At 37.8% G+C, this 15,619-nt stretch overlaps 1 protein-coding gene across 2 annotated transcripts in view; it reads left to right on the top strand.

Annotated features, from left to right (window-relative positions):
- The window catches only part of LOC138180545 (uncharacterized), a 283,290-nt gene that overhangs the window by 129,918 nt on the left and 137,753 nt on the right, over positions 1-15,619 (top strand). For both annotated transcript variants that reach the window (XM_069114509.1, XM_069114508.1), the window contains exon 5: positions 6,046-6,162. In XM_069114509.1, the coding sequence (XP_068970610.1) occupies positions 6,046-6,162 (117 nt within the window). The remainder of the gene's footprint in view (positions 1-6,045; positions 6,163-15,619) is intronic.

Here is a 15,619-nt window from a genome sequence, read left to right as displayed (position 1 = left end):
TTTTCCTATCTTTCATCGTTGTTACGCTTTTGTTGACGAGAAAGGAGAGAACGAAGCAGAGGTCTCCGCTTTTATCGTCGACTCGCACGATGCCAAATAACGCTGAAGTGCTGCTGCTAAAGTGAATTACAAGTCACGCGATGGCTCGTGTCGTCCGCGAAGAAGAAAGCAGCTAATTTCCGCCTTTCGATTTCCCAGACTATCCCAGCGAATTTATCAATTACGTGTGTCGTCCCGTCGGTTGCGATCACGTTTCGTAGTTTCACGTTTCGCCTTAGATCTGACAGCCACTTTCTGCTGTATCATCCTTTGTATCTTCTTTTTTATCTTCTTAGGTTGTCTTCGTCATTACCCGTGGCAATTTTGATCGTTCGAGCTAGACGCGAGCTATTCCAGTTCGCTGATTTTGGAGCTGAGATTTTTTAGAGTAACCATCGACGTGGAAAAGTACTGCATTCTTTTCAAAAAAGGAACAAGTACGAAAAATAGGAGAACTATATTGTCGTCACGGTGACATCCAATATTTTAATATTCAGAAACAGATAGAGATTCTTCTATCACAGTTTACATATGTCACTTTTCCTTTGAACTCGCTTCAAATACGAAATGTTTGAAGGTGCGACCTCTTCGCACCAGGGATTCTACGTAGTAATAGAATTTTCAAAAGTTGTTTCGAAAGAAAAGGACAAATAAAGACTGCGGTAAGTCTCGAATCTTCGTAAAGTTTTTAGTTTCCAAAAAGTAGTAGTCAACGAAAAAGGTGGTTAATCTGCAAGTCAATTGAAACTCCGTCTCTCGAACGTCCGTCTTTTAAGTATCCCCAGTGTCTTTCCTTCTTCATTATTATTCTCTTACCCGCAAGAATGTTCGACCTTTTTATTTCATCGTGAATGGTTATTCTCGAGTATCGAGGAGGCCGGGACGATGGTGAAAAGAGATGGCGACCGTTCGTTTCTATCGAACAGCTCGCAGCAAACAATATCGAGTCCTTTAAAAGGAAGAGATGAAAAGGCGCGAGATAATGAAGTGGCGTAAGCGAAAAATTTATTCGGTTGACCGTCGTTCCGCTGAAAAATCGCGGATAAAAATGAAATGTAATTATTTCCGTTTTCCAACTCATTCGTGCGAGCATTTTCGTCTTCAATAAAACGGAAGCTTTCCTTCGGGAACCTCTGAAATTCCCAAACCCCCTCTCCCCACCACTTTTATTGTGCAGCCCGATAAAACATTTGAAAAGGTCCCTATCCAAAATGGTACGTGAAACGCGCAATTAACGCGCAATTACCAGGCCGTGTAGTCGGCCAGTGCGTAATTGCATTCACTCCCAGTGTAGCCTTTAAAACAGCTTATTTATGAGCCCTCATTTATGAACTCTCATTTTACAACGATTCTCGCGTCTATGGTTCCGGTAAATCGATAGACATTAAGCAGCCACCATAAAATCGACGATAGCTTATGATTGGTGTAACAGTTCGTGGAGCAATCGATAAAACACGAATAATGCTTAATAGGTGCAATAAAAGTCTTGCTCTTATCTGCTTCTGAATATTGTTCCAATGCTTTTGCGTTTTTTAGTTGTGTTATACACGAAGAACGAGTAGATAGATTGCGCGAGTGGCAAGGATTAATCATATCCCAGCTACGTTTTTATCGGATAATGGCAACGAAACAACAAACATTTGTGAAACTTCGAATATTTCGACGAAATAACAGTAGTTTTCAAAAAATCGACACGCTCAATACGATTGTCAAGGCGATACTTTTTACTAATTAATTAGCGCACCAATAATTTCCATTCGATCGTCTGGAAATTCGCTTGACATGCGCCGATTCGAAATGAAACCGTCAATCATGGTAATGGAATAATTCAATACTTTTCGCGAGTGTCAAAGATAAATAAATAACGTAGAGTAATTATAAATTACAACGAACGATTTATCAACTCTGAATTGCTATCGTCGAATCGTAGACGACTTGCTGTAATTTTAGAATATTTTGTTTCAATTTTTATTCTGTATTTTACGTGATAAAAATCATCGGCGTTATTTATTGGATAAAATATGGAAAGCAAATTAATATTCAGTAACTTTTATTTCCAATTATTTCCAATAATTTACATTGGAGCGCTTAATGCATTTAATACTTAATAAACAGAAGAAAGAACATACACGATACAGAATTGGTAAAAATTTCGATGTATCAATTAGATTCTTCCAATTCCGTGGAAGCAATAGCAAACAAAGGAGAGACAGAGGTGGAAATGCAACCGAGTTTAATAGACAGTACCGGGTCGAACCGAGCGCGACCCGCAGCGACATCAATAACGTTAATTAACATATCAACGAGACAATCCCGGAGATGCGTTTCCCGGTGGTAATGCCTTTACTGGGATCATTCCATGTATCTGAGCTGGCTCATTCAAATCTTGATACAACCCCGCTCGTACGTGTACGTGTAGAGTCCCGTTCTATTGTCGCATCAAGGGTCGGATACGTGACCCCATAGTTCACCATTGTATCGTATACGTATGGTTTTGAATTAATTGCCACATAGCATCGACAAGCCGCGGATTCGATTCCTCGTTCCTCGAGCTGTATCGATGAACGCATTTCCACGATGCCACGCATATTTTCCAACGTTGTTAATCCTCGGCCAGATAAAACTTTTGATCAAAGTTACGAGGCTGCGTGCCAGATAAGCGACTTTTCGTCGATCGATACCCGGAAACATTGTTTCTTTTTCCTTCTGGCTTGGTTTCGCATCCGCGTAAACAAGTTATAAATAGCGTATTAGATTTTCAGGTATCGTTAGATACTTTACACACTTCGAATTTAGGTGTTGACTTTGGGTATTTCGAATGTTCTCATTTTACACTTTACGTTACTGTAAATATTTTTATTCTTGTCAATAATGGTTACAGTTTGGTTTGATTGAAAATAGAATAGCGTGATAGAGAAGATTATTTGAAATCGAATGATCGTAATGCTAGTGACATTTTATATGGACATAATGAGAATGGCAAGTCTTTACGTACGTAGATGTCTCTGGTAGAAATATCATTTCTGTCGATATTCAAATAAGGGAAAAAATTACTTGCCCGATATACAGATTGGGCGTGTAGCATATTCAAGAAAAATCAGTCGATTGGAAAGCGAGTAATCAGTTGCAACAAGTTTTCGGAAAGATGGAGATGAGAGAGAGAAAGAGAGAGTCAAATAGTTGAAGTTTAGAGAGTTAGGGAGTTCGTTAAAGAATCTCCAGAATTTATGCAAGTTTATAGCGGTGTATCGGAGTTAATAAGTATTAAGTGAAGTTGCCGTTAATCAAGAAACTTTCTCGCACTATGTACACAAACATTCCTACAGTGCCCGCAATTTCTTCTTCTCCCGTTCTTTTCTTCAAACTTGAAAAAACTTTCTATCCTCCGGTTCGCCATTCTTCTTCCCTCTTTAATTTCCTGCTTGGAACTTTGGTTATTTAAAGAAGCCATCCAAGCAGTTCGAACGTCATCTATTTCACCACGCGAAACGTTCGAGAATCCAGTGAAATGCATCCTGCTCAAACACTCGCAACACGATTACATTTCTGAATAATTGCAAAGAAAAATTATGTAAGACGTTCTGAGCAATCATGTAAATGCAGAATCGATTCCCGTTATTTCTTTGTCGTTTCGTCTCAATGTACCAGCTAACTAACTGTACCAGCTAACTGACACTGCGGCTGTAGGCTGGCGAGTCTTCAAAAGAATTCATTTCCATAATTATCTTAATTCTATCGAGGGTCAGAAGTGTCTGCGGCTGTCATTTGGGTTTTCCTTTACCGCGATCTTGTCCAGAAACGGAAGCAATTATCAGATTGCGTTTCCTTGTGAATTTCATCTGCAGGTATTATCGCGAATAATTTTTTATGATAAAAATAACACGGCCCAATTAACTCTGCGACAATGTTTTCATTAATTAACACCAAACTCTGGTAAATAACTCGCACGAAACTGGAACTCCCTCGCCGAGTCCTTTCAAAGTCGCGTCGTCGTCTTCGGAGAGTTCCGAAACAGGTTACGTTATTCTTCCTGTTTCATCGGAGAAATTAGCTTTCCAGATATTTGTAAGATTGTACTAAATGGAATTAAGATTTACCTTTTCGTCAGAACTTTTATAAAATTCGATGGATATTTCTCTCGCGTTTTTTCCGGAAGCCTTTAAGAAATCTGTAATTACCGATCTTTTAATCACCGATAAATATTCAAAGACGCGGATAACTTTTCCTCAAAAGGTCTCGTTTCGAAAAATATATCAGACAAACTCTCTGCGAGAGATAATCCATATTTATATTTATTCCAATCATTCACTTTCCTGGAAACTTTTATAAAATCGCTGAAATTATTCTTAGGTTCTTAAGTTTACCTTACCAACTCGAATCAAGGAAACTGCGTAAACTGTAAATCGTAGCGGCTGAAGATTTTCTGTGATCCTGACAGATAATAATCAACGAACCGCGTTAAGGGCCATTTCTCTTTTACAAGGGGAAAAGCGGAATTGCGAATCGAATTGAATCAGTACGATTCCATTCCAGTTGCGTGTTACCCATTGCGTAACTGCTCCAATCCACAGACATTCACAATTGCAATCTTCACGAAAGGGAAAACGAATCCTTTGAAGTTGCCTGTGATAGAAGCGCAATTCTGAACGACGAATGCAGCCGACAGTAGTTGTTTCGTCGTGATGCGTGTAAAGTAACTATACTAAGAATGTTTTTCTTTGTGATTCACTTATTGATCTTTACTTTTAGCTGACTTTGTCTGCAGAAGAAAATAAATTAAGGGAAAATCGTAATGTATCGATGCTTTCGATAATAAGATTTTTATTCTTATAATTTTACCGCTATCTCTTTTACGTATACGTGTGCCTTAAGAAACAAAATATTCAGTATTCACCGCATTCGTTTATTTATTTTTTTAAACACACGAATAGTAATGTATAAACGTGTTGAGACATGTATAATTTTCTGTGCTGGACTGGGTTAAATGCGTAGTATAGATACTTGTATGTGGGTATCAGTGTGTGGAAGTATGTGTGTGCGCAGCGTCTCGAAAACAAAGGAATGTAAACTGTTCAGTCGGTTAACAGTCGGGTATAGAAGAAAGTGCTGAGACGCGTGCAAGTGGGTATCGATGAATATATAAGAAATCGTCCATAAAATAAATATATTACTATTTTAATATTAATCCTCGGTATAAATTTAGTGTTCCTATAACATTATTTCGGTTTCAAAGATTCACAATTCTCAATAAAACGAAAAGATGAAGGAGTTGAGGGACCAATAACGCGTTCATGTCTCGTACAATAACACAGACGATCGTCAATATCATATGCTACAACTAGGATCAATCAGTATCGAGCACCATAGTCGCGCATGATTGGTATCGACTCGTACAAGCTAAGGACTATTACTGTCCATTCTACTGATCTCAAACTTGCCAATACCATGTGGATACATCTCGTGGCTATTAAGTTTCGTGATTCGACACTTGTCTACCAAAATCTATGACACGGGCATTTAAACTTCCCTCGAAAAACGATCCACTTCTCCGCGCGATACCTTTCAATTGCAAATCGACTATTTCATGGCGTATGTGAGACAGCTTTCCAGTAACAAATTTCACTTCTACACTCTGTGACTTAATTAAAATCGACGTGCACGTTTCACACTATCACGACAAAGAGAAATATCAAGTCAGAATTGTCAATATCAAAATTAATCGAGAAGCTTTCCGAAAGGTGGGCTTATAGATCTATTTGTATTCATTTTATAAATTTAAAGAAGCCAATGTTCTTTAGGAGTCGTGATAATTATTATTCAAACACATCTAATATTAACAAATTAGAGCTAAAACTTCCAATTCGATTGACTCTATTCACGATTTTGTCTTATCAATTTTTTTACAGAAAGTATCTCCGTTGGTCTCAACGTCGAGATAAGATAGCGTTTAATCGGAATGGAATAAGACTAACAGTTACTTACGAATGAATCGTCTTTTCGTTACAGATGCGAGGGTGGTTGGCTTCAGCTGGAAGGTGGTGGTCGGGTCTGCGGCCCCAATGAACGTTTCGATCGACCTGTTGTGCTGTTCTCCGATAGATCAGTTCCCATCCTCCATATGCAGTGAGTACATGATACCAATTACATATTCATTACATATATCGAGTTACCGTTTCACTCGCATGTTTATTTTATTTATTTTGTTTATTTTAATCGGATCTGTTTCGTTCTGCTCGCGCCTCGGTGCAGTTCGATATATCGAATCGGTGAAGGTGGAACTGGATTCCTATATGGTTTACGTTAAAATTAACACATTAACGAAAAATCTGTTTTTAATTAAGCATATTTTGCTTTATTTAATTTATTCAACATTGACAATACGCGTTGTTTCCTCGGATTATGAAATATGAACATTTGCAGAAACCTTTATTACATCTTGTTTGCGATGTATTATTAACGAATTCATTAATTTCATAATTAACTATTATCAAAGTACACAGGATATCGTATGATTAAAAACGAAGGAAAACAATGGAAGTAGTATTTATAGCGAAAGAGGAATTTATTTCTAGAAAAGTTAATGGGAAGACAGTATAAGAAACTGAAGGGGATAGGTGGTTGCAATCACGACACGATTTGCGTTACTTACAAACCCCCCAAGTGTAATGGAAAAGTGCAATCGGAATGAATTGCTGCTTTACAAAATCGATTTAACATCGTTGTGCGAATTACCGTGGACGCGAGGACCGACAACGATACAACGAAAGAGATAGAATTCTGGCTCCATTACGAAATAGGAACACGTTCTTGGCTAAGTGCTTCTTATTACTGCTACCCGAGCATCGTTTCACTTAGCCGAACGAACAACGAAAGTGTTCGCGTATCGAATTTTACCCTTACACACCTTTGGCTTTTAACCGTAACGAAAAACAAATTTTCTTATACATCGACGTGTATTTCTTAATTTTTATGAGACATTTTGTATACGATACATGTTTCAATGTACAGTTGTTTCAACGTGGCGAAAAGAAATTGTCTCTGTACGAAGGGAATTAAAGAAGGAAGAAAGGTATTCGTTGAATATACTTCTCGATGAAAGAAGGCCCTCTAGTAATTAATTGGGTCTTTTTCCCTTTGTCCACCATTCACGCGACGTTATCCGGCGTTTTTACGTGCCTTCATTTAAATGCAAATTAATTTGCTTTCTCAACGAAACGAAACGGCTTCCCCATCGTCGACTGTTTCCAGGCCGCGATTACTTTTCGTTAGAAAGATCGTGTCGGGCGTTAAACTTCCTCCTCGATCGTCGTTAATTGCGTCCTCGTAACGCGATTAATACTCCAGGTCAGCCGGACCACCTTGCATCCTTCGTCCCAGCTAGATGTCGTTAAGAATGGATAATATTTAATTGACAGTGTAAGCTATTTCCTGGCGTAACATAATTAATTAAGGTAGCAGACGAGGACAAAAGTAGAAACTCTTAAGAGCTTGTGAATTTTTGTCAGACGTTTCCGCCATAATGTTTCGTTATTTAATACATTCTTTTTTAAATACACCCTTTGTACTTCAATTATATTTAGACATAATTTGAAGAGTACAATCAAATATAATAGCTTGAGTAATAACGAAATAATTAATCGAAACTTTACTCTTCTAAAAGATTCGTGCAGAAAAGTACACAATGTTTATTATTCAACCTGTTATTACAAATAATCTAATTTCAAATATTCCGTGATTTAACTTGCTCTTAAATAGAGTTGGTCTTCATAATTCAGTGTATTTTTCTACAACAATAACGAAGATGCAAATTTGATCAAACGATGTCAATGATGCTCCTTTTGGATTTTCCTAGGGAAAGAAATTTCGGAATTTGAATAATTGATTAACAAATTAGATCATAGAAGAAAAGTAAACTAACTATATCGAGACCAATATGCTTCAACGAACCTGCTCCTTAATTGACGAGAAAGCAGAAATCGCAAGAGATCCGGCCATATCCTTGGAAAACGCTTTTCCTTACGGTGAGCTTATTAAATATTTATGGCAGAGTCACCATCTGCGATGTATACACGTTCGTCGAACGTTGTCGTATACATAAAGTATCAGCGTTTTCACTACGCATCTTATATACGCTATGTCTTGTTCAAAGATGCTTCGTCGACCCTCGTGATTCTTTCTCCACGCTCAAAGGACCTTCGACGATTTTCATAGTTCCTGAAGAACGCTTTTCTATCGTTCAACTTTCGTTTAGTTATTGTTTAAACGAGATTCCAGAAATTCTATAGATCGTTCTTTCGTAACTTCGCTAACTGGAATCACGTTAATACTGTTATGAAATTTTCTTCTTCTGCAAAATTAGATCTTAATCCTTGAATGTGTGTTTTTCACTAGTGTTCTATCGAGAAATCAATTTATCTCGTTATGAATATTTATACTACTGCTGTTGTAGTAAGTTCTTGCTTCTGATAATATCAGGTTAGAACTTTGGAAACAATTCTTTTAGAGCATTGAGAGATCATGCAGTTTTTCAAGTACGTTCAATAATGGTATGAATTTCATTACTGGTCGAAGACAGCTCCATGAAATGAGAAAACTGTAACAAAAGGACAGATCCATTATCTTAATGATCCAATGAATAATTTTTATACCAATGTTCATTAGCTTAATACACAGGCTGTTCGTGTGATTATTAGTCAGCTTTTTTGTCATAAGTGGTATATCTACGGAAAAAATAGAAACAGAAAAAGTTTTACCGTTTTTTCTACCCGACACAATAGCACATTCCATATTCGCAACATTAAAAAAAAAAAAAAGAAAATGAAGGTACAATTTTTTATTCGCAATATTTAACAAAAAATAACGAGACTGTTCTTTCATTTTTTTAATGGAACGTGTACTTTTGTATCAATAAAAACGACTGTCAATATGAATTTAATCATAACAACAGTATCCTTCAGATAACCGTTGATCGAGGGCCAGAAATGAAAAAGGTAATATGAATATTTTGTATTATTGCATTTCCACCTTAAACCATCGAGAGCTAGCGATTTCTATTACCAATTTCAAAGTCGATGAGGATCACGACATTGATTTCGATTGCTCATTTTCATCTTTACCGCGGATTCGTGGTCATCCGTCGTGTCACAGTCACCGCGTTTCCGGTCTAATCGCGAGGATTGGCAATTTTACAGGCAAACTAACAATCCGCGGAGCGATTCCGCCATAACGCGTTCTCAAAATAAATAAATCGACTTGATTGCGCGTATAATCGATCTCGGTTTTGCGGTCGCTCGACGTTCATAGAACGGTTCATCAATTTCATAAATTGTCGCGTGATCAGCCGGCGGGATCTGCAATAATCGAACTAGCTGTGGAACAAGTTTGTTTCCGTCGAGCGTATTGCGGTGCCGTTAATTGGAAAGTAGAGAATCAGCTGATTAACTCTTTAGTTTGCCAACCATAATTATTTCGCGCAGATTAATCCTGATATATACGGATTCACAATAGTGAAAATAGCATTTTCCTTTTAATCGAGATTTATAGTAATTGAAGCGTTAGAAATTGTACATTGAAATTCTAAAATATAAAACAAATTTCTTTTTCTTAATCTGCGATAGTCAAAAATCAATGTTTTAGAAATGACGTATCGAAATTTTGGGCTTCCAGAATATTAAATTGTACAATTTTATTGTTAAGCGCCACCTCTAATAATGAAAATTTGGAGATTTAGAAATGTGTAAACATTCTAGAATTTTAATTTATTCTATAGTTTACCATTTTCTTTTGAGCGTAATCTGCAGCATTTGAAATTAAAAGTTTCATAAGCTATACGTGCGGAGATTCTAGAACATCAGAATTTCTAATTATGACTTCTACAATTTCAAGAACATATATTCTAAATAAGGAATACGTACGTAATTAACAATTACGATCGCAGTGAATGTTAATCAAGTACAATCCCCTCTATGTAAAATCAGAACTGGTTTTTGCAACGCACGCCAAGGCTGTGAGCCACGCTTTGTTCTCGACTCAGCGTTATTATTTAAGCGGTTGAAGCGACGGTAATAAGGAGCAGCTGTTGTCGAAATAAAGTGTTTCGCGGGAAAGAGACGAATCTAGCGCGTTTACGAAACTCGGTGTACGTCGCGTGAATTTCGCTTACAGGATGCTCGAGGTTCTGGCAGAGGAAAAAGAAAGGGGGTGAATCGCTTTTGACCCCAAAATGTCTTCTATGCTATTACCAGCCACTTTCATGGGAGCGATTCGCCGATGGTGTTCAGCGACTGGTCTGCTCGATGAAATTTATATAAGTTACGAAAGTCGAGTGTAATGTGGTAAACTGGCGGCGCGCGACTGGCATAAATGTGCCACGGCATGATTTATGGCATCTAACTTCCGCACCTTAACTTCCACGATCTTGCTGTCTTTCTGCGAAATCGCGGAAGAAGGTATCGGCGACGGTCTTTAATTTACTAGCCAACCATTCGACTGGTTCCAGAAACTTTCCCGAAAACTGAAAGTCGCGACCCTAAAGTATCACTGGATTATCCTGGAAGTTTCGGTGACTTTATTGAAATTATATTCTTGATTAAAACAGGCAACCGTCAGTGTGTTTGTACGTGACACTTTGGTCAACTTTGTACGTAAGTTACACTAGGTTAATTGAAGGCCGCTAGATATTGTTTTAAGGTTATTTCAAAGTCAACAGGAGTCGTTTCGAAGTTGCTTTATGATCATTCCAAGGTCATCTTGAACCTATTTCATGGCTACTTGAAAATTATATATGTATCGGGTTTGTCGGGTTGGCGCTAGTTCTAGGGGCGCGTTGCGTATCTTTATTAGGACAAGCCATCGTTGTCGTTCAATGAGGTTTATATTTTCAATTATATGTACAAGTGTTGATTTAAAAGGGTTTAACAGTTCAACGTGATTATTAGACACTCTTAAAGTAAAGACAATATTCTTAGGTTCGAACGAATCCACGGTCAACGGAATTACTCTTTGTACAATCGAATATGTTTTGAAACTCAAAATGACGTTAGCTGTGAAGCACGGTATCTTTCCGACTGATTGACCAGACGTTGCGTGTAAACTCTCCAAGGTGATCGTAAGAATAAAAGACTGACACGATCACACTTGTCAATTGCGTATTGACCGGGGTTATCAACAAAGTTCCAGACGCCGTTAATAGGCAGACCCGCGTAGAGCCGTCATTGCTCCTGCCTCGGGGCTTGTTTGTTAATACAGCGTGTGCCCCTCAAAACTGGTACTTCTACTGTGAAGTAAAAGCGTCCATCCCGTGACCGTGGCTACGTTCGGCGACCAGTCGTGTCACCTCGACCCCAAGCCCACTGTCACAAACCTTGGGCAAACATAATCAGATCGTATCGCAACAACTACTTCTAAGTTCTGTTATTTAAGTACAGCTATAATGAATAGCTTGGACCAAAGTATCGGGGATCTTCCCAAAATTCCAAAAGAAAGGCCCGATGTCCCTACATCTCCGACATATGTAATATCAAAAAAGGGGAGTATACGCTTGGTCTATCGCATATTTAAGTTCGAGTTTTCTCGGGATAGTATGAGTTGTAAATTTAGGGTATAAACTAAGAATCGTAAGAGTCCTGGGGAAAAGAGAAAGAGAGAGAGAGAGAGAGAGAGAAAGTGTAAGTAAGAGTGTATGCCTTGGTCACGTCAAAGCTAAATGAGTAAAGGAGTGAGAGAAGGGTGCGAGGGTTGAGGGTCAGCATTTTTTGACCTGGGAGGACACAAGTTGTGAGCCGAGTGTGAGAATGAGACGTACGAACATATTGTAGTCAGTTTTTGCATTGGGTATTGCTTGTTAAAATAAAACTAAACTTCACTTCAAATAGAACATCCTTTCTTGTCCTTACTCCTTAGACTATTTAGATTATTTAATATAAAAGACTTTTTAGGTTATTCTAGAGTTTGTCAAGGTTTTCTTACGATGGTTTTAAGATTGTTTAAAAGTAATCCAAAAGTTATTTGAACGTCAGTTCAAGTTCGTCTTTAGATAGTTTCAAAATGCTTGCGAGTTTAATTAGTTGATACGAATCGCATAAAAACTCTCATAAAGACAGTAATGATCGTTTCGAAGAAGAAATATTTCTCGATATACGAATTACCTGGAGTATATTTTAGCGTTTGGCAAAGCGAAGAACATACGACACGGGAGATACGGTTTTGGCAATTCCATCGATCGATTCCCAGTAAAAAGAACGTTGAATCTTAGGATAGTTTTAACAAGACTAGGCGATATAAACGAGTGAATATTATCGAGAAATGAATTGCCGCACAAAGCCAAAATTATCGATTGAAATCCAATGGAACGTCATAATTGCACGAGTTTCAAAAGTAATAGGAGCATTAATGGGCCGATTAGCAATGCGAATTTACTCGGGAACTGCAAATTGCGCGATTTAACGAGCATCTCCGTAATTTGCCTGTCGCGATTTAAAATTCAAAAGGCACGCTCACGTTCGATATTGTACATATGCATTACTCTTCGTTCTTTCATCAAAGGCGTACGACTCCCATACGTGATGTTATAATAAAAAAAAAAATTCCAACCGCTCGTTTCCATAAACGTTCCGAAGGTCTGTTAGTTCCCTGTGCGGTTCCGTTCAGTCGAAACGAATTATTCCACTCGTAACGTGTTCGCCGTGGCTCTTTCGAAAACTAATGTTTTTTTAAATTCAGCGCGCATAATGTAGCCAAAACGTATAAGAGTAATAGAGAAATGTTGCAATTGGAGATAGCGAAATGGAGAAAGTTCAAAAATGCCAAAAGTGATAACATTTTTCTTCCCTCCCAGTAGTGAACGTATCGTGTCGCATGTTTCGATACACATGATTTTTGATGACTCACTAATGAAATATTAACAGCATTAGAAGGCAAACAATACTGTACAGGCCTCTTTATGGACATAGAGAAGGCATTCGATAAAATAAACCACGAATGCCTTCTACAAACAATCAGGAAACAATTCTCGGAACAAATATATCATTTATTAAATTCGTACCTAAGCAGCAGAACCTTTAGAGTAAAAATTAAAGATACATACTCCGAAGTTAAAGATATCAAGGCAGGGGTTCCGCAAGGAAGCGTCCTAGGACCAATGCTATACACACTATACACGGCCAACATACCAACAACTACCAATAGCAAAATATTGACATTTGCGGATGACACAGCTGTACTAGTCAGGCGCACTAACCCTGTAACAGCAGTCACATTACTACAAGAACATATCACAAAAATAGAAAAGTGGCTTCAAGATAAACAAATTAAAGCAAACCCCGATAAATGCAACCACATTACATTCACACTGCGAAAACAGATACCACCAAACATTATACTTAACGGCACGCAAATAACACAAACAAGGCAAGTCAAATACCTAGGACTCCACCTAGATACACAATTTACATGGACACAACATATTAAATCAATAATATACAAAATACAGGCAGCAAGGAGACAAATGCAATGGTTAACAAGTCGAAAATCCAAACTAAGCATAGAAAACAAATTAAAAATATACAAAACGATTATAAAACCAGTCTGGACGTACGGAATACCACTATGGGGAACAGCAGCAATGAGCCATATAAGGAAAATAGAGATAATCCAAGCTAAAATCCTTAGAACAATAGTAAACGCACCATGGTACGACAGAAACGAAGATATACGGAAAGACCTTGGAATACCAACGGTCAAGGAGGAGATTAACAGATACGCAAGAAGGTACAGAGAAAGAATAGCAACGCACCCGAACCGGCTGGCAGCGGAAACGATCAACACATCAAACATAGAAGGAAGACTAAAAAGGAAACACCCAACAGATTTCACAAAGGACATAACCTAACAAACACGAAGATGGTACCCCGCTGGGGGTAACCACCCACATGTTATATTATTACAACACCAAGATATAACATTTTACCAAATGTCCTACTGGACAAATTGTGAAATTTAAATAAATAAATAGAAAAAAAAAACATGATTTTTGATAAAATTGCCGCGTGAAATTTGAACGTCCCTTGCCAATTTTTGCACCGCACGATTGATAGAAACTTTTACAAGATTGAAAATTATTAACATTTATATAGTTTTCTTCTTGGAAAGGCTCGAAAGATCTAAAATTCTTCAAATAACGTATGTAATTCTAAGATGATTCTAAGACTAGTGGTTTAAAAACTTTGAAAATGCCAGTTAAAAGATAGCGATAGTTTCTCGAGTTCGTTGTGAAATTTCGTAACTTGTAAAATCTAAAATGTAGCTGCTGATTACGTAACCAAAAAGCCCGAACATACCGTTCGTTACCAGCGAAGTTAGTTTGATTCGATTTTCCAAGAGCGTTCTACATACGACGAGAAAAAAGTTAAGTGGATGTTGAAGGGGAGCGAGAGAGGGCGCGTTGGCAGGCACGGAAGCGGAATTCCATGAAACGAAATCGTTGTCTACGAGTAAGTTTATGTCGAACGGTTATAGAGTTAAGGAACAATAAACTAAGCGTAGCGAACACGAATTTCCAGTTTGGATTTCGAACGTTTCTAATTTATATCGTAATTCGTCTCAAATACCATTGTTTCAATTCCACTGCATTTCCATTATCATAAAAGCGATTTCAAATATTTGTATCGAGGCATCTATCGATTTCTACGTAAATAGAGGAACGAGCCAATCGGATAATCGATATTAATAACGATTCGACTCGACACATACAGATTGGGAAGTATATCGAGGAAAGAAATAAATTTCCAATTTGAACTGATTGAGTTTTTCCTGGATCGCGAATACCGATGCTTCCGGTTTTCGGTTCGTTTCACGTTGCTACGCGGACTCGTTTAACTTCCGCAAACTTCAATGCCCGCAATAAGATCGATATCTCGACAAAAGACGTTATCTCGACATTAGACGAATCAAAAGATGACGAGGGAAGAAAGGAGATATACAGGAGGCTTCCCACCATTCAAGTCCACCGTCGCTTCAGCATCAACTTCTCTCTCGGTGGATGAAACTTGCACGCCCGTAAAAAGCGTTCTCGTGAAAAACGACGTATGTATCGGGTTTACTGGGAAACGACGTCGAGGATTCCATGCGATTGTGCTCACAAAGAGGAATTCGAGAAACGCGGGTAGTTGTGAGTGGCTAGATCAATGGGAATAGGTTTGCATTTGTACTTTATCCCTATCTGTAAGAACTTTCAAGAGAGAGTAACGATAGGTGTTCAGAAAAAGTAAAAACAGTCTTGAAAAATGAATTAATTTATTATTCATTGAAATGTAATCGTTGAAGCAAAAAATTGTAACAATTTTAATCGAAGCGGTGCGATGAAAATAAATTCGTAGGATATTTTTATAAAATTTCGGCATTGATTTTTGTAATTGTGAGGTAAAAGATCTGACACGTCTCTGATGAGTTTAATAATTCCATTGTTAAATAAATTGAATCTCTATCCATTATCTCCACTAAATGACGGTAAAACAGCATTTTTAATCATACTGGCGACTCTATTCATCGGATTTCATATAAATTAAACTTACCACGGTATTTT

Source organism: Bombus flavifrons, chromosome 6 (genome assembly GCF_040668555.2).
Source record: "Bombus flavifrons isolate JBK064 chromosome 6, iyBomFlav1_principal, whole genome shotgun sequence".
Lineage (NCBI taxonomy): Eukaryota > Metazoa > Arthropoda > Insecta > Hymenoptera > Apidae > Bombus > Bombus flavifrons.
Note: the sequence above shows the minus strand (reverse complement) of the source record. Positions and strands in the feature narration are given on the sequence as shown.